At 41.9% G+C, this 19,349-nt stretch overlaps 2 protein-coding genes across 2 annotated transcripts; one reads left to right on the forward strand and one right to left on the reverse strand.

Annotated features, from left to right (window-relative positions):
- Positions 1-41: 41 nt before the first annotated feature.
- On the reverse strand, positions 42-5,438 carry asb16 (ankyrin repeat and SOCS box containing 16). The gene is made up of 7 exons (XM_084925294.1): positions 5,160-5,438; positions 4,656-4,997; positions 4,308-4,575; positions 3,557-3,965; positions 3,362-3,445; positions 1,010-1,120; positions 42-922 (listed from the first exon to the last, which is right to left on the reverse strand). Exons 2-7 carry the CDS (start codon positions 4,990-4,992, stop codon positions 737-739), a joined length of 1,395 nt encoding a protein of 464 aa, XP_084781420.1. The 5' UTR covers positions 4,993-4,997; positions 5,160-5,438; the 3' UTR covers positions 42-736.
- Positions 5,439-5,875: 437 nt separating this feature from the next.
- On the forward strand, positions 5,876-19,077 carry hrob (homologous recombination factor with OB-fold). The gene is made up of 10 exons (XM_084925293.1): positions 5,876-6,154; positions 6,333-6,383; positions 6,522-7,502; positions 7,704-7,787; positions 8,634-8,768; positions 10,962-11,070; positions 14,756-14,841; positions 14,931-15,053; positions 15,206-15,431; positions 16,385-19,077. Exons 1-10 carry the CDS (start codon positions 6,143-6,145, stop codon positions 16,438-16,440), a joined length of 1,863 nt encoding a protein of 620 aa, XP_084781419.1. The 5' UTR covers positions 5,876-6,142; the 3' UTR covers positions 16,441-19,077.
- Positions 19,078-19,349: the final 272 nt, after the last annotated feature.

Here is a 19,349-nt window from a genome sequence, read left to right on the forward strand (position 1 = left end):
TTGAGAACAGTTTTATTGTTACATCGTTGTTAGTTGTTTATTTGAAAATGTTTAAATATTTTATTAATTTATATATAACAGCACCTAAGAAAAAAATTAATCCTATGATTTGTATGGCCCAAAGTTGTTCGTAGGTTCAGTATTCACAAAGGATTCAAAACGAAATCAATTAATTAAATGAATAAATATGTGAACTCTGTGTTAGCCCTGTAATAGCCTGGCAACCGGTGGGTCCAGTGTGTACCCAGTCTCTGCCCCATGAGAGCTGAGAGAGGCGACAACGAGCATTTCAAACTTCCTCTGACATTAACATCAGGAGAAAAACTGCACCAGGAGCTTCTTTTCATTGACTTCTCTGTCTGCAGCTCCTTCTTCATTACTTCCATGAACATTTCGTATACACATATAGCACCAACTAATCCAAATCAACAGTAAATAGCCCGAAACTACTTAGAACTTCATCTGAACGTTTTCTTGGTTATTCTCTTCCCCATGAACAAATAAAACCATTAAATGTGTATGAATTTCACAAACAACAATTGTTAGTTTAAAATAGTATCACAAACATGTCATTTAAATCTAATTTACATACATTTGTGTTCTTCAGTGCAACTTTTTTGTAAAGTCAAGTAACACGCTCATTTCTATCATGTGTATCTGAGGGTCACCACCTGAAAACCCCTGAAATCTAAAATAATATAAGTTTCCAATGAGGCAAGATACACAATATGTACAGTCAGAAGAGCGTGCCATCATTACAGAGCAGCAAATAATCCCTTACACAGCTGGGAATGTCCAGTTTGCTGACAACTGAGTGACACTGGGCTCCTAAATGCTGACGTAAAGCACACCGACAGAGATGCTGCAGAGAGCGAGGCTGAGCACTTCGCTGACGCACCAACTGGAAGAAAGACTGATGCTCCTGAGGCAGGGAGGTAGAAACAGAAACACTACAGTGCTGAAGGTAAACAAGCAGAGGAGAGTAGATTTAACACTGTGGAGAGCTCACCTCATATATCTCAGCAGACACAGCATCCATCCATTCACAGGGCGGGAGATGGGGGTACGAGTTCAGCAGCACCTCGACAGTGGCCAGGGAGAGGACACACTGCTTCAGCATCTGCAAATAAAACACTGCTTGTAAAATTTGACAGTAACTAATTAATCATTTAATAGCTTATTACATTTAAGTGATGTTATTTTGGTAATAAAACATGTTACTTTATGAATTTTATGTCATATGGTACCAATAACTATTACATGCTGATGACACTGGTGTCACAGTCCATGTTTTTTGCTGTGTATTTGTTAAGTTTCTGTTTCCTGTTTTGATTTAAATGACGTTCTTTCTCATTCTGCACATTTTTCCAGAGTCCCCTGTGTTTCTTTGCCTTCCTCTGTTTTGTCTGTGCTTTAGTTTCCTTGTCTTCCTCATCTGTTCCAGCCCTGGGCCATGCCCGGCCTCTCATCCTATGACAGCTGAGAGACGCTCTATTAAAGATTCACCTCTTCTCTATTTCACCTGCTTCTGCTGAGCACATTTAGATCCCATCTACAACTGACACATAAGGGCCCCACCCACTTTATTAGGTACACTTTGCTACTCGTGTGTTGAACTTCATTTTGCCTTCCGAAGTGCCTTAATTCTTCATCTCACAGATTCAACAAAGTACTGAATACATTCAGTGGAGAATTTGGTCCATGTAGAAATGATGACATGATGCAGTTGCTGCAGATATGTCACCTTCACATCCACCACGTCCCAGAAGATCTCTATTGGATTGAGATCTGGTGACTTTAGAGGCCATTTGAGTACAGTAACATCACTGTCACGTTTAAGGAGTTGATGAGTGGCAACCGGTGTGGTTTCTGCTGCTGGAGCCCATGGGTGTCCAACTCCAGGCCTCGAGGGCCAGTCTTCTGCAGGTTTTAGATGTGTCCTTGATCCAACACAGCTGATTTAAATGGCTAAATTGCCTCAACTTGTCTTGAAGTTGTCCAGAGGGCTGGTAATGAACTAATCATTTGATTCAGGTGTGTTGACTCAGGGTAATATTTAAAACCAGGACCTTGAGCCTTGAGTTGGACACCCCTACTCGAGCCCATCTGCTTCATGGTTTGATCTGTTATGCATTTACAGATACTCGTCTGCACACCTTGGTTGTAACAGGTGGTTATTTGAGTTTCTCGATTACCTGGTTTCTATCAGCTCTTCTGAGCTATGACATAAATGAGATATTTTCTCCCACAAAACTGATGCTCACTGGATATTTTCTCTTTTTCAGACCATTTTCTGTAAACACTAGAAATGGTTGTGTGAGTTTTGGAAGCATCAGACCACACTGGCACCAACAATCACGCCACCTTCAAAGTAATTTAAATCACCTTTCTTCCCCATTCTGTTTGAACTCTAGCATTTTTTTGTTTTTTGTTTTTATTACCATGTCTTCATGCGTAAATGCACTAAGTTGCTGATGATTAGACATTTGCATTCATAAACAGTTAAACAGGTATACCTAATAAAGTGGCAGGTGTATTTATATAATTGTTCACACTATATCAAATATTTGATCTTGTGAAGGTTTCATCACTAATCACTGAGTCTATTCTCAGCTCAGGCATGTCAAACATAATGAAAGTCAGAGATGTGCATAACTTTCTTTAGCAGCCTGGTTTCACTCCTGACTTCTCATATTTGAACATAAACCATGATCTTTCCCTAAATGAAAGAGGTAGTAAAAACGAAACTAAAGAAAGGCCGAAACAGGAAGCAAACTGCAGACTACAGCGTCTCAGCCGTCTTCTTTCAGCCAGCACACTAGCTTACTTATATGCTGTTTAAAACAAGTATTATAAACCCAACTTGCAGCTTTATAAAAGTCAGGATTTCTTGAAATGGAGAGAAAGACTTAATTTGAATAAAAAGGACATATTGACATTATTCCTTTTTTCCATGTTCACTTTTTGCTTTTTACGTTCTCACTAACTTTGCTGGTTTTGTCTAATTTTAAAGTGTTTACATTTTTTTATTTACATATTTTGTTGCAGATTTACAAAAATGTAGATAGACCCCCCCCCCCATCTAATATTTCATAATGTTTTTTTCTTGTTTGTTTCTACTCTTCAGACTTTGACATGTATTAGTATTTCATTTAAAGATTGTTTTGTTTTTTTACAATCCCTGATGTAGTATTTATCTAAGCCTTATATATTTTTTTAAACTGTTGCCTCATGAAGTTTCATCACCACACTGACAGCACTGGCATGGAGTCAGTGTTGTCAGTGTGCGCGCATTAGATAACACTACAATTTATATGCAGCAGTTCTCACATTCCCTCACAGCGTGGCTGTTTGATCAAACCTTTGGTGAAACAGGCTTAGCTCCGTGGTTCAGAAGTGATCGTGCAATTGCTTCAGGTTGCTGGTCCGGGAAATCTTCTACCACCTTAAGAACCAAGCAGAAAAGTTTTTATCCGAATGCTCGAACTTAAAAATGTGTTTCTGTGTTTGCAATGCTAAATAGTACTTTGTTGCTCTTATACACAGCATCTGCTACCTGCAGCAAACAGTCCATGGCTGTGTATCCTGCACAGTTGGTGACATCAGCCTTGGCCCCATGCTGCAGGAGGAGGTCTACAATCCTGGGGCAGCAGTTTGCACAGGCGTTGTGCAGTGGAGTGTGCTGCTTCCTGCCTGCAGTTCGAGCATCGGCTCCTGCGTCCAGAAGTTTCTGAACCACACGAAGATAGCGTCCGGCCTCAGATGGTCTCTCGGCTCCGGAGCATGCAGCGTTCAGAGGGGTCTCGCCCTCTCGATTTGTGGCTAACACATCAGCTCCATGGCTAAGAAAGAGCTGGACGTGCTCTTCGAGGCCTCGCCGAGCAGCCACATGCAGAGGTGTGAGTCTCGACTCCCTGGTCCTCACATTGACCTCTGCACCTCCTTCTAAAAGCAGCTCAGCGCAGCTTTAAAGAATAGGACATTTACTGGTCACGACATGCACAATATCTACATTCAGTCCATAAGAAATCCATCTCCCTCAGATATTTTTCATAATATCTCAGAAATGTTTTTTTTCCTGGCTCACTAGATTTGTATTATTACATTACATTCTATTAAACTACGTTGGTTTTTTTGTTGTTGTTGTTTTACCGCAGTTGAGAAAATAGCCTTTAAAGGACATTTTTCATATAAGACAAGATTAATATAAAGCTTTGCTTCAGCTACTCCTTGGCAACAATACCCTCTGCTGAATATTTCTGCTTAAGCACAATAAGAATAAAGTCGTCAGCTTTTTTAGCACTTACTGGAATGACTGGGCAGAGGTACAGAGGTGAAGAGGGGCACTGCCATCTGCAGCCAACAGATCAGGCTCTGCTCCATGAGAGAGCAGCAGCTGGACACAAATAGAATGGCCACCTATGCAGGCATCGTGGAGGGCTGTGTTGCCCCCAGGGTCAGCGTTCACCTCCGCCTCACGAAACAGCAGCTCCTCCACACATGCTGTGTGTCCTCTGCTGGCAGCCAGACGTAAGGCTGAGGTCTGTTTCACCGTGGAGCTCATGGTCCACATGCCTGGCGGAAGAAGGAAAAGGGAGTTCATTCAATTAAAGCGTTTATAGAAGATTAAAAGATAGAGATCTGTAAAGTCATACCCATCTCTGGAGCCCACACCATCTCCTCATGCACTGTCTCCATCAAGGCATTGACCATAGCAGGGTCCTTCAGCACTGCATACACTCCTTTCATGTCCCCGCACATGAAGGTGTTGTGGACGGCAGTGTCTCTGCACTTCACCTGGGGCGGAGGGGCCCTGACTTCCTGGAGCCGCTGCTGACGGGGAGGAGGCCTTGGGGCCCGAGGCAAAGGCGCTCTAGTCATGGCTCTCCTGTGAGCCAGTGCCCGCCGTGCATCCTCCCATTCCTGAAACGCCTGCTCCAGTCTCAGAGAGCGCAGTGACGTAGAGGTAAATGGAAATGTGTCCTTTGACATGGGGCCTTAAAGTCAAAACACAGGTTTAAAAGTACTGATTTCATGCCATTTTCCAGTTTTATCACAGCAGGACATTAACACATTCACCCCGCTAAAGCCAGCCTCCAGCCTCTGAAGCACTGGGAAGTACTGTTTACTGAAAATAGCAACATGCAGCGTTTACTCACCCTTTAATGGAACAGCTGTGAGTGACAGGAGTCCAAGCAGAGGTCAACTAAATACTTTCACAGCTAGAATCAGGTTCATTTCCCTTTGAAATTAAACTATTATGAAGCGATTTCCAAATTAAATGCCCTTCCGTGGTGGCTACAGTCACAAGATTGTTGCACAAGTTCAGCACTGAATATTAATAGATCAGAACGTAAGCTGATACTAAGTGTTTCCACAGCGACCACTAGATGACAGTATCGACCCAGCATTTAGCTCTATTACGGCCATGAACGCCAAAGAGCATAGAAGTATCAAGATAATCTATACAAATCAACGAAGAAGGCCACGTGATCACAACTTTAAAAAGTGAATAAATTCATAGCGTCCTGAAATTCACGTAAGGGAAAGGTGGTAAGAAGAACTTTGGACTTTATTACGAATAAACTTGATAGCTTTCACAACTACGACAGCTGTCTACCTGAACATCTACTGCTCACGAGTAAAAAAAAAAAAGAAAGAAAATGTTTTGCTCTCTCAGAGATGATACTAGCTCGTCTGGATGTCTCGTCTGGGAGACATTACAAAATTGCTAAAGAATTTTGTCTTTTAAGGAAAATTAGTATTTGCGTGAATCGTTTATTTTTATTACTTAGATAGGTTTGTTATTAACCACGTCGTAGCGTCGCTAAACTTGGAACAAAAACGGAGCTACATCTAATGGCAATATGGGGATTGAATCATCTCGCTTCACTTCAACCTCCTTTGTAAAAACATTCCTTACGTCATCACGTCGTGTTTGAACGTGGCGGCGCGATACCAAGCAGTACAGCCCAGATAAACTTTACTTGTGGCTAGCAAGCTAGTCTCGCTTAACTGTAGTAAAAAAGGAAAAAATAGCAGAGATCATATTTGTAAGCCGGCATTAAATGGCAATTAATGTCTTACAAAGTCTGGTATATTTGTTCAAAGTGATCAACAACGGTTTTTATCGCGATAGCCCATGACTGCAATGGTAAGTCCAGCAAACTGAACGCAGCTGAGGCTAACTAAGCTAATACACGTTAAGTAGCTCAAATGTGTGTCACGTTTTCGAGTTTACCAGGACATATTATTACTATTATTATTATTATTATTGACATTTATTGGTACTCGTGCTGTGTTTTATTGTTGTGTTTCTATTTGTGTTACAGACCTGTAAATTAAGTGGCCTTTTCAGCATTGGCGAGGACTTTGAAGATGAGGTAATAATCAGTAAATATAATAACACCTGATTTTATTTAACTGTCGTTTCAGGCTGCTTTCCGTCACATAATGGTCCTCCTTCTGTTCCCTCGTAATCCCACTGTGTGTGTGCGTGTGCGTGCGTGTGTGTTTCCCAGGACCTGCTCGAGACAGACTGGGCTTCCTGCTCCGTGTCTGGACCAGCCGATGTGGCAGCTGCTGTGTCATCCTGTGCTCTGCGTGCCTCCTCTGTTACTCACAGAGAGCCGGAGAAAATTTGCCTCCAGCAAACTGGAGAGAGATCAGCTACCCCATGCAATGGCACAGCATCAGAGAGCAGCACGCACACTACTGCTACGGGACAAACTGTTGCTTTGGGGTTGAGACGGCTCTCATCTTCCTCTCATTCCCGCTCTCCTCTCCCTACTCCTTCTCCCACGCTGAATAACTCTGAGCCAAATCGGGCAACACAACAGAGTCACGCTCACGCTAAAGGGCTGCCGAAGCCCTGTGTGGCTCAGGATGACTTTGATGACTGGGATGTTGACCTGGCAGACCTGGAGGAATGTGATGGCCAAATGGGACGGATGCCTGAACCTTCTGCTCCACGTGCGCCCACAGTAGAGCCTCCAGCCAAAATGCTGCGACCCTCGACCTGTGGACAGACTCAGACACTACCTGTTCGGACAGTGAGGGAGCTTAGCGCCGCATCCAAGACTTCTAGCTCCACTGGTCACAATTTGGCTCCTTTTCCACCTGTCCAACATCCAAATCCACGTCCTGCTTTCCCATTAGCCCCTCCACAGAAGTCTGACGTTTTCCCTGGCTTTACTGCAACTTCTCCAGCCCCGAGCTCTTTTTCCAGGATGGTTAACAAACCTCAGCAGCCACAGAAAACATGTACAACTCCAAGACCCTCCCCTCAGCCCCGCAACCTCTTTGATACAGTCTCCCCGGCACCCTCTTCCTCCCCCTCTCCCTCTGTGAGCTCTCATCCTCTTCACACGCCAGTACTCACCAATCGCCTGGTCCAGCTAGTCTCTGCCTCCAATAAGCTTCCCAAGAAGAGGCCTCGCTCAGAGCCACGCCAGCCCAGGACCCGGCGCTTCCCTGGTCCAGCTGGGCTTCTGCCACAGCAGGTTGGTCTCATGTGATGCTGATGCACTCTCTCCTAATCTGGCTTTCTGCAAATGAAAGCACAAGCATGGTCAAGCCAAGGCAAACACGCCTGAGTAGAACTCAGAAAGAAAATGCATTAGTTATGTGTTCTGTTTTGGGTTTTTTGTTTGTTTTTATTTCCCATCTTGGTGGCATATAGTGATTTAAATTTCCTCTTTCAGCCTCAGGGTCAGAACCTGGATGAGATTGTGGTTTCTGTTCCTCAGACTCCTGCCCATGGGGCTGTGGCTCGACTACCAAGTCAGGTAAATAAAGCAGGTTTTTTTTCCATCTTTTCTATCACTGTTGCACCTTCAAAAGCAGACGAGATTACAGAAAAGACTTGAAAATGCCAGGTGTCTACACGGTGTGAGGCCAGTAAATCATGAGCAGATGTTTTTATTGGCCACATGGAGGCAGCGGAAATGAATGACTAAAACAACACTGACACCACCTTATGAGCTGACATGGCAAAGAGCTGCCTATTTACACATCCAGCTTGTTAATAGTCCCCTGATGTCAAGTGCAATATTCTCTCACTTTTGCTCTCCTGAAGGAAACATCTGGCACATCAGCTGCTTAATGCTCCACTCTGTTCAACAGCTAGTCTACGTAGGACGAGTAGCTGCCTGCCAATTTGTGCATTGTTTGTACAGGATGCAGTACTCTACATCAGCGGTCTCCAACCTTTTTTGCGCCACGGACCGGTTTGTGCCCGACAATATTTTCACGGACCGGCCTTTAAGGTGTCGCGGATAAATACAACAAAATAAAACTAGTACCGGTACCGAAAAAAATAAGATTTATTCATAACACACGTGAAAAGACCCAGGAAAACCGAGTTAACGAAAAAACGATAACAAAATAACGCTGAAAACCCTGAAAACCATACATTTCACACCCGAGTCTCACTCTCGCGGCCCGGTACCAAATCACTCACGGACCGGTACCGGTCCGTGGCCCGGGGGTTGGGGACCGCTGCTCTACATAACACTATTTACAGTTATTTGTGTGAAATATTAATTAGAGCCACTTGGAAGAACCAGCAAAGGTCAAGAATTCCATTTATAGTGTCGCTGTATGTTTGTGGGTGTAAAAACTTTATGTTAAAGGCTTCCAGCTCACAGACTGAGGAAGAAGAGTTCAGTGGCGGTGCCTGGGCAGCGATGAAGATGGAGATGGGATTGGATGAGAGGCATCCATCATGCTTCCTGCACTCCTACAGTGTGGTCATGGTGCTTCGCAAGGTGAGCTGACATCGTCGTTATACAAATAGAGAAGAAGTCCCACTCGTACTGTTTATTCAAGCGCTGTCTAATATTTAGGTCAAGCCTCTTTACAAGTTACGTGTCTTCACACCACAACGGCCCGTTTGCCGCCGTTGGAGGTCTATTGGCATAATCAGGACAAATGACGGCGCTGTCCTGGAGGTGTTGTGTAATTATAAACGGTACGATCGCTCATCAGTCACACTAATGGGGACTCTGCTGTCGCTCTCCTGTAGCTGTGTGTGAAGGGCTGCCAGTGTGAAGTAGCTTTGAGTGGCAGTCATTTTGAAACCTTACACGGTGGATTCTGCTGTGTTTGCTTGTCACTGGCTCCATTTAACAGGAGCAGAGTCGGTGGCAGGAGGCTGGATAAGCTCACTCAGGTTAAGCCGTTGACGTGAATGTCGGCTTCCCCAAATCCTTGGTTTTCGTGAATAAACAAATTACCACACCGCCCCAATGTGTTCTAACAAATGCAGTGTAAAGAAAGGTTGATCTCAAGAGGAAATCCTGCTCACTGCTGTGTATTTACTTCCATCAGTATATCTTCGTAACACCAGATTTGTGTTGAGGGTTAATTTAAAAACTGAGGTTAATCAGTAGGTTGGTACACTGGAGAAGATTTGATATCATTTTTAAAGTTTCTTTCAAAGCATCAGGTTATCATAGATTATTAGAATGACTGAACACTTTCAGTTTATCTAAAGTAAATAAGGCTGGGTTTATAATCCCGTGCAAACACTCGCAGACAGCTGTGGACATCACAGATGATTAGTTGTTCCTATTCCACTTGAGGGACGCTTGCACAGCTGGCGACCTTGCAGTTTTGGCACATTGGAGGGCACATGGATGTCCACATGAAGAGATTCAAACAGACCCTCGCATTCTAGTTGATGTCAAAAGTATTACACCCACATGAGGCACTTTTAAGCAACTCCAAACCCTGCACCTTCAGCACTTACGTAAAAGACAGCATGTGGCTTTGCACAGAAATTAAACCTCTCCTGGACAATATGATGCCATATTTTCACCCAGTCACAGTGCACTTTGCACACTCTTTACGGCAGTGCTGTGAATTAAAGCGAATGTGGTTTAAATTCAACACCACGCTGCATCAGCAACACTGAAGTTTTTAAACTGGCCGTCACTGAGAGAAGAAAGGCTGCAAATATACTCGGGCTTTCTCTTGCTTTGTGCTCACAGCCACCAAAACATCAGAGGCCACAGTCAAACAAGGTAAAAAGCAATAATTCTGTCCATTTGCGAGGCGTCCTGGCTGGCCGTTTACGGTGCCAAGTCCCCAGCCGCCTCCCAGAAACCAACCTTCATGTTTATGTCCCTGTAAATTTTAAATTGCGAATCCTACAGCTGCAGGTAGTCCACTGTCAAAATAAAATTTCCTCCATGCTGTTATATTGCAGAAGCATTTTGTTGGCTAAACAAGCGTAATTCTGCCCCAGAACCTCAAAAGATGATTTTTTTTATTCATTTATTTATTTTTTATCTTTGTGGGAGACGAGCGTGTTCTTGATTTGTGTGCACAGCCAGCAGTTGTCTGGGCTTGCACTTGCCCACTGTACTACCAGCCAATCAGCCCAGCTAGACCTCCGGTCCTCCAACTCTTCCCATCGAAAATGTAATAAATAGTGCAGGTGGTAGGCTCTTATGTGAAAAGCCCATTATCCCTGATGTGCTGATAGATTTAGAGCTTAAATTTTACGATTTAGAAAAAAAATCTGAAGTTGCACACAAGAGTTCTTAAAATTCAGTATCCAATTGGAGCACAGAACATGTTTACACAATTAAAAACAAATAAACAAACAGTTGATTCGGTTATTTTCTCATAATACTAACATTAAATATACATATGTGAGTAAAATGTGTGCCATGAAATCAGACTGTCATCAGACAATCCTCAGCTGATTTATTTAGCTTCCATGTTTTCCTTAACACTTAATCGAGTTCTGTTTTCTACTGTATTCAACATAAAAATGCTTCAGACCCATTTTACAAGAAAAAAATTTGATATTTTTGCTTGAACCATTACTAAAAAGATGAATGATCAACTTTTTTATATTTAATCTGTTAATCCATGAATTATTTAGAAATATTGTTAGCAAAAGTTATCGTGTGTGTGTTTGTCTGTGTGTGTATTTTCCCTCTTCTTGTTAGGCTGCACTGAAACAGCTGGTCAGAAATAAAGTTCCAAACATGGCTGTGCTTCTGAAGAGCATCGTCCACACGCATGCTGATGCCAAGGCAGTGTTTAAGGACCTGACAGGTAACAGACAAACCCAGACACGCTCAGTCTTAAAATAAATATGATGATTCATTGTGAATCAATTACAATGCTCGACTCTAGTAGAGCACTTGAGCCTCAAAGCAAACTTCGGTAGGGAAAAGAAACAGGAAAGCGTGTTAACTAGTGCTGAACCATGGGAGCAGACGAGCTGCGAGCTTTTTCCTGCACATTTGACATTTGCTCACTGGGAGCTCGCCTGATTGAGCTCCACGAGGTACGAGAGCAGAGTTCAGCTATTGTAACACGCTTGATTGCGTGCACACATACACACACGTACATGCAGTCGGTACACACACCCCGTCTTCGTTTCCTCTCCCGCTCTTTCTTAAACCTTTCCCCCCACTTTTGTCTGCTGCACCTCTAAGCTGAGTCGGTTGCCATGGCCCCCAGAGAGCAGCCACATGAGGTGAACTGATTATCATCACTCAGGAGTGGATGTTGCTCTCAACACCGGACTTAAGTGCTTATTAGTGATTCAATTGCCACAGATTGGCATCAGTAGTGGGTGGGTATTAAGTGCTTCTGACACCACAAGAAACTGTTTGCTTAGTCATGTGACCCTGACCTGCTGGAAGGTTCTTCGCTTTTTACCCAGCAGACAGTGTTATCTGAGAAGCTGCTAACAGTGCACGCTTAACATCCACTAGTGCTGGGGGAAAAAAACAAGCTGACGAGAAATTAATCAACATATTAGTATCTTAATCATTTATCATTAACGAAAAATATTGGGCTTTCATCATCATCATAATATGTGTATATATAAGTATGAAAAATGGGGGATTCAAACACTTGCTTCTGGTGAGTGATGAACTCTTTCATGTCGCTGCCGATCCCTCGAGCCTCCATTTGTGGACTTTTTGCAGTTTAAAATGGGTAAAATATTCCTAATGTGTACATAAACACGACTCGGTGCGTATGACAGCAGTCTAGTGGTGGAAAAAAACGGAAACACGGATCTTTAGATCACGTTCTTGACAGCAGAGTCTGCTGTGGAGTTAGAAGATGTCATTCTGAGCTTCAGGAAAGTTTTTCACTATTTTCTGATATTTTTATATTTATATGAAAACAGAAGAACCATATCTGGGAGATGCTGATGAGGATCTTTAGATGCAGCTTAGCTGTCTAATAAACATGCAGTTTTATTCTTATGAGTTTGAAGAAGGAAGCTGTGGTGTTAAAAGGTTTTTATTCCAGGTTTGTTCTGAAGCTCTCAATACAATCTGGGATTTATTCAGAGTGACACACTGTTCAAATCCTTTTTTTGGCTTTCCGTGTGTGTGTGTGTGTGTGTGTGTGTGTGTGTGTGTGTGTGTGTGTGTGTGTGTGTGTGTGTGTGTGTGTGTGTGTGTGTGTGTGGGGTTTTTTTTTTTTTTTTTTTTTTGCCCAAACCGTTACACTAAATATGTCAGAAAGTTTATGGAAATGTGTGCAAAAATGCTGCTGTCTCTGGTTTCTTTTGGAAATTTCTGTCAAACGTGAATACTTGAATCCTCTTGGGTTTGAATATTTACTCGGAATAATCACATCACAAAGTGTGCAAAAAGCTTTCCTGCATTGTTAGAAATGTGGATCGGCTTGCAAAACTTTGGGTTACTGTGAATAGCTAGGCATGTAAAATGTGACCTGATTCTTCCATTTATTTATTTACATTTATTTATTTTTTTTATTTTTTAAATTTCACACTCAGTTTCCTGTTTCAGTTTCAAAATGGCCAATAAAAGGCCCAAAGCAAATTATGGGGCATCCTAGATGGTCGACTCTTAATAATGTCCTTTGGTATGCATCACAGCATGGAGAGACTTTTGGTAGAGACCTTTCTCTCTGTTGCTACGGCAGAAGGCATCTGTGCTTATCATTATTGTCTGTTTTTGTCCTGAGTTTTGTTTGTTTTTTACAGAGATTGTGATATTTTTTGTCTTCAGATTTTGCTGGTAATGAGTATAATCCAGTCTTGCTTCTGCTAAGGAAACTTTTCCAAGTGCTACTCGCTGCTGCACCCACCCTTTCTACGCCTCGCTTCAACTTCATTAGTCAAATTTTTGGTTCCAAAATGCTTTTAGATGTTAATTTGCAAAATTTCAACTATTTTTCAGACAAAGGAGTCTGCTGTGTCTTCCCCAAGGTCTTTTGGTGTCACATGGTGATTTTCATATGAATTTCTTGTAATTAACATCAACTTGACCTTGATCTATTAACTGCTGGCTCTTTATGAACTGAAGAAACAGCTAAATGAATACACTTTGCTGTCATTTTGAAGCCTTCTCCTGCTTTGTCGGCATGAATTATTTTAACTGTCAGTGCTAGGCAGCTGGAGCTCGTAGCTAATGATTGCTGGGTCAAGGTTTCAGAGTTGGCAGAGCTGGTCGAGTTGGCAAGCAGAGTATTCATAAATCCTGCAAATTTGGATCACTTGAGGGGTTTACGGAGTTTCCTGTGGTTCAAGATACTTTTTACCTGTCTGAATTACTGCTGAACACACAAACTGCTCAGGAGCTGGTTATGTTCCAAGTTTCACTTTAAAATTGAGTACAAGTGCAGTGTTTTCACTGATTGTTTTATTTACAGCCTGTTTTAAGCGCATTATAGATTCTCTGCTTGCCAAAGATGTTTTATATGTGCATACTGTTAAGTTGCACCTTAGTAAAACCATTGAATGAAACGCTAATTGTGCATTAAATTCTCACAAGACTGTATTCGTTAATCTGCTGTCGAGTTTCTTTAACACTGCTGGAACCGCCGCTATTAGAATTATATTTATTTTTACCAGGTGCTAAATCTCTGGTCTTCAGTATCATCTTAACTGCAACAGTGTTGCATTTTACTGTTATTTTTTTATGTTCTTTATCTATTTATCATCACCTGATAAGCTCTCTGATTGTAGTAGGGACGCTCATAGGGATCGTTTAGTGGATAAGAGTCGTGATGTATGTAATGCCCGGTTTTATGAGAGCGTCACACAGAGCGGGAAGCAGAAAGCCTGGCGTAACAGTGAAAGGTTTTAGGTTTTGTTGAGCCAGCTACAGCAAAGAAAGCCTGGCTGTGTTGAACTTCCCTTGGAGTAATACCCCTCTGGTCTCTCCTAAAAGTCATTTTGATTAAGCCATGGAGCTGGGAAGCTCATTAGTTGGTAAACCACCACTTCTGCATGGCATCATTTTCCTTTTTTTCCACTTCACTAAGCAAGAGTAGTACAAGAATAAAGAGCAGCAGATTAAAAGGAATCTTTACCTTTATGCTGTTTGGAGGTCAGTTTGTCTTCTACTCACATGTGAATAGAAGGAAAAGAAATTCTGACTGTTATCTTTTTATGAATTGTCCATGTTTTCTTCTTATCTTGTGCAAACGTGCACACTCACTTGCACATTAAAGTGAGAGCTTTCATGCCATTTCATTGAATTATCAGACTTTTTTGTGGTTGCCTGTCCAGAAAATAAAAAAATTATTGCTAGATTAATAAAAAAAAGAAGGTAAATAATGAAGCGTTTCATACATTTTGATCATAAAATGCAGATTATGGATAAAAACATTTGTACTCAAGAAGGAAAGTGAAACAGTGAGGATGTGTTTATGCAGCTAAAATGTATCTTTTGTGAGAAGTTATGAGTAGTTGTGTGTGTTTAAATGTTTTTTGTACTTTATTTCTTTATAATGCTTTGGACTGAAGGGGAGATTCAGGGAACTATTCATCGGCGTCTTTTAGAGGACAGAGCAGAGGAGCTTAAGGTCGGGGCTGTGCTGCTGCTCAAACAAGTAAGGCATACCGCCCACAATCATATAACTATAGTGTTGTATCTGAGTTATACAGTGGTTACAAATCAGTTTCTTACTTGTGTGAACAGGTGGGTGTGTTTTCCCCCTCCCATCGTAACCATTACCTGAATGTAACTTCCAATAACCTGCTGAGGATCTACGCTGCTGATGGAGTCAGTCTGACCTCCACTCAGCTTCCCCCTCTGGTCCTGGTGAGCAGGACGGCTGCTGCTGAAAATAAGATTAGCACGTCTACATTCCAAGAAATACAAAAACATATTTACTTTTTTTTTTTTTTTTTTTTTAGATATATGTCCTGTCAACCTGTCATCAGTCCCTTTGAAACATATTCATTCTTTTCTAGGAGCCGATGTTGCTGTCACCCACTCAGTCTCCCGGTGTCCTTCAGGAGCCAGTTTCCTGCATGCAGCTGATGTTTGATGAAGAGGATGACGAGGGAAAAGATTGGGAAAGACACAGAGAGAGAGAGGGAGACCCTCGAGCCCCTGTAGACAGTGGCAGAGGCTACAGCAGAGGCTCCCTGGAGCGTGGTGGGAGCACAGCACCACAGGAGCCAAGCTGGGATGCAGGTGGGGCACATGCAGTAACACTTGCAGACAGGGAGGAAAGAGCTTAGTACAAGCAACGCTTGTAGAGAAGCAGAAGAGAGATTAATTCTTCTCACATCGTGAGCTTGCCTGCTGTCGCTCTGAAATATAATGAGTTATTTTCCGAATAAAACATTAATGATGTTTGGTCATTGGCATTTGACTGCAATTCTGAAACCCTATCAGTCATAGCCTGATTTGTTTTTAAACTGTTTTTTTGTCTGATGAGCAAATATTTATCTCATATCTAAAAATGTTATGATGCAAAAAGGCAAGCCAAGTTTAGGATTCTTAGTCCCAGAATTTTACCTCAATTTGCCTAAATGACAAACACAGTGACTGTCTTTGGAGGACAAATCCTAAGAAATCCACAGCTGAGAATTTCCATGGAGAAATGTGAAATGTTAGCATCTTAGGCTGATCAAAATCTAGCTATGGTCTAAAATTCTGGAGCGCAGTCTAAAAACCGACATCCAGTGGTCACAGGGGGGGCTGTTTGAGCTCCAGCTCCTCCCGCCCACGTGTCGAAATGTCTTTCGGGAACAAACTGAATTGCTTCCAGTGGTCACAGCAGCTCACTGCCTCGATGCATGTGAGCGGGAAAACTGGATTAAAATGCTATATTCAGACTATTTATTCTACAAATCCATTATGATGCCGTCATGGCCTTTGATCTGGCATCACCCTCAAATCACTCTTTGCATTTTTCATTTGCAGCAGCACCTAATAAAAAATACATTGCTTTGTTTTTCATCCAACTGAGTATTAGAGCATTACAAGATGAAACCAGCACCATGTGTGTTTTTTACTTAATAACTAACCCCTGATGATTGTAGTTGAAAAATTGCAATCATTGCTGTTTTGTTTTTGTTTAATCAAATGTCTGAGGCATTAAAATACTGTCTCATGTGCTGACCTGTGTGTTTGTTGCACAGATGATGACCTGGATGAACTGCTGGGAGAATTGCCCGAGGATGCCTGCAGCCTCTGATGGAAACTTCACATGAAACTTTACAGACTGTCTCCCAGGACTTGCATTATGACTGACTCGCCTTGCACTTCTACCCTCATTTTCCTTTAGAGTCACCTTCTAAACACCGAAATACTGGTGAAACTATGTATAGTACATGTTGTTTACTCAAAACTGTTTCAGATCCGTTTATAAATACAAACAGAGAATAGTCTTGAATTAAGTTGTTGTAAGTGTGCCGATGCTTTGTATCACCGATAACTGATAAGTTGCTCGTTAATTCCAAAAATCTGCCTCTTTTGATTTCATCTACACATCCTGTGTTCTCGTAGCGACTTTGAGCCTCTTCTATGTGCGTATTAGAGATGTTTCCCTTCCTTTTGTTTCATTCTTATTCATTGTACCTGCTCCACTGACCTTGAAATGGAAGACTAATCTACACAGCATTGATTTACTAATTATGCAAAATGAAACCAAGGTGAGGCTGCGGCTGTTTTCCAGTTAGTTAGTTTTCAGCTTCAGAGTGGACTGGATGATTTTTACGCTGCTTGTTTACGGTGAATTAAGAGGTGTATCGGAGGTTTTTGGCTTGGGATTGCGAGAGGTAGTCTGAGTCCCATGTGGTTTCCTGACCTAAGCAGTGTTTACCCAACTGTGCAGTGCATCAGGGTGGAGTCGTACTGTGACTAACAGGCTAATATGGTGGCTTTCCCGACATCTCCTCCTCAGATCCAGACTTCTTCAGCACTCCTGCCTGAGTATAACAGATTCAGGTTAATCCTCATCCTCGTTCTCATTTTGAGTATGATGCAGCTGCTCAAATTGCCTGGTTTAAGTTGAAAAGAGAGAGGGAGAGAGAACAGGGATGATGAAATGGGTTGTATTTGCAGTTTTTCAACTTAGCCGTGTGGCTTAAATAAGTACATTTACAGTGCAGTCTAAGTATTTGGACAGTTACACATGATCTGTTTGCACTCTATTTCTGCACGTTGGATTTGTAATGGGCCAGTAAATGAGAGGAGAGAGTAATGATTTTCAGTGTAAATGTAAGGCTGATTACATTGTAGCCTGTCACTGCCCTGATGGATCAACTGATGTTTCTATCCAGACGTGATGTCCTCCTTCGATTCATTTATACTGACTTTATAAGGCAGGTTTGAGAGTATGGTCAGTGGCTCATCCAGAATAAACAGTGTCCTTTCTAGAAAGTAATCTTACTGTTCAGCTTTTTGCTTTTAAATTGTTACATTGCCATTGCTGAGTATTGATCTAAAACCCTTAAACTCAGTTTGAAAACTCAGTCACCACTAAAAATATAAAACCCATTGATTCATTTAAATGTAAATAAGCATATTTGAGTAAGTCAAATTTCATTTAGGGTCTTTAAGATCAGCAGCACAAAGCGCTTCATGACAAAAATGCCAGAAAGTTCTGCAAAAGCACGTTTAAAAAGATGAGGTTTTAGCTGATATTTAAGAGATCAGTCCACAGCGCTCGGGGCTCTGTGGGGGAGAGAGTTGCAGAGTCTGGGCCTCTGTTGCAAAACTCTCTGCTTTAGTTCTCAGGCTTATATGATGCATAGCCAGCAGCCCCTGATTACATGGCCTCTGGGATGATCTGGAGATGTATGCATGTAAGAGTTCACTCGTGTATGCTGGTGCTTCTCCATGCAGAGCTCTGAAAGTCAAAATCAGAATCTTAAAGTGAAATCTGAAGTTAATGGGGAGCCAGTGCAACTGAATTAGTAACAGTGTGACATGTGAGTACTAAGACTTCACCTTCGCAGTGATATTCTCTACAACCTGCATACTATTACTGTAAGGCAGTTTATACACTGTACTGTGTGTTTATGCTACCCATTCAAAGAACTATAGCTGCCAGGCTACTTTTTGAGAACCAGTCCACTGCACGTGGGTTTAATAGGACCGAATGTGTGGGTTGCAAATTTGTGAATCTGGTACACTAGCCTTTTCTACAGCCACCATCAGTGCTTTCAACTTAGGTCCCAGCAATGATATGGCACTTTCCCAGGGTCAGTTTTTTGGTACTACCAATGTTTTGTAGTGGAAATGCACAAATCTGCTTTTAAATTACGCACTGGTAGAGGGATGTGAGGGAGTTGTGTATTTCGAGTGGTTTCTTGTGGAGCTAACTGAGTGGGCTTAACGAAGAGAAACGTAACTGTTTTTGTCATTTAAATCTACAAGAAATTAAACTGTACAATTATTAATTTACATTAAGGAAACATTCAGTTTTTTCAAACAACAATAGATGCATATATAGTGTATAGAGCAGGAGCGGCTGTGTGGGTTCCACATGAGTTTTGAGCAGGGAAAAACTCAGCATAAGATCAGTGGAATAAGTAACATAACAGATTGGACTAAAGCAAGGCACATCAGGTTGTTCTCAGCTAGTGAACTCTAGCGATGGCGACAGCACAGAGTAGGTGCAAAAAGGAAAATGGCACCATAGTGAAATGCAAGGTCTGCTACTACAGCAGATGAATCACGAGCTATCCATGCGAGTCCATGAGAAAACAGGCGTATGGACACATAATGTGGAGGTGTAAAAGACTGAATAAGTCTGTCCTTTAACTCTTTATGCTAAGACCACAGGAGTACAGTCTGGTTTTAAAAAAAAAAAAAAAAAGCAAACAAATGCTGGCATTGAAATAGTTGACCTGCCATCATAATCTAGCCTCAAGCTTGCTGAAAAGGGATTTTAGATTAGCCTTACTTTATCCTTTAAGGTTTATTATCTTTTCTCGTTTTGGTCCAGCTTCTATAGACATTGTGATCACACAAATAGATTTTGAAAAATCACATGTACTCTAAGAATCACAGGTGGGTTTAGTCCATCTGACGTGATCTGTGATCCTCTGAAAGTGTACCTGGCAAATCTCTGGTATAATAAAACAACATGTAACGTAT

This window comes from Perissodus microlepis, chromosome 4, assembly GCF_051167445.1.
Source record: "Perissodus microlepis isolate ML-2025 ecotype Zambia chromosome 4, ASM5116744v1, whole genome shotgun sequence".
Classification (NCBI taxonomy): Eukaryota; Metazoa; Chordata; class Actinopteri; order Cichliformes; family Cichlidae; genus Perissodus; species Perissodus microlepis.

What these genes read in the sequence shown, in the direction of transcription:
- asb16 (XM_084925294.1), bottom strand. Translation starts at nt 4,992, where the DNA reads ATGTCAAAGGACACATTTCCATTTACCTCTACGTCACTGCGCTCTCTG. An exon ending in ACCTCTGCCCAGTCATTCCA is followed by an intron (nt 3,966 to 4,307) that starts GTAAGTGCTAAA and finishes TATTCTTTAAAG; the next exon opens with CTGCGCTGAGCTGCTTTTAG. An exon ending in CCATGGACTGTTTGCTGCAG is followed by an intron (nt 3,446 to 3,556) that starts GTAGCAGATGCT and finishes TTGGTTCTTAAG; the next exon opens with GTGGTAGAAGATTTCCCGGA.
- hrob (XM_084925293.1), top strand. An exon ending in CTGGGCTTCTGCCACAGCAG is followed by an intron (nt 7,503 to 7,703) that starts GTTGGTCTCATG and finishes TTCCTCTTTCAG; the next exon opens with CCTCAGGGTCAGAACCTGGA. An exon ending in GGAGCCAAGCTGGGATGCAG is followed by an intron (nt 15,432 to 16,384) that starts GTGGGGCACATG and finishes TTTGTTGCACAG; the next exon opens with ATGATGACCTGGATGAACTG.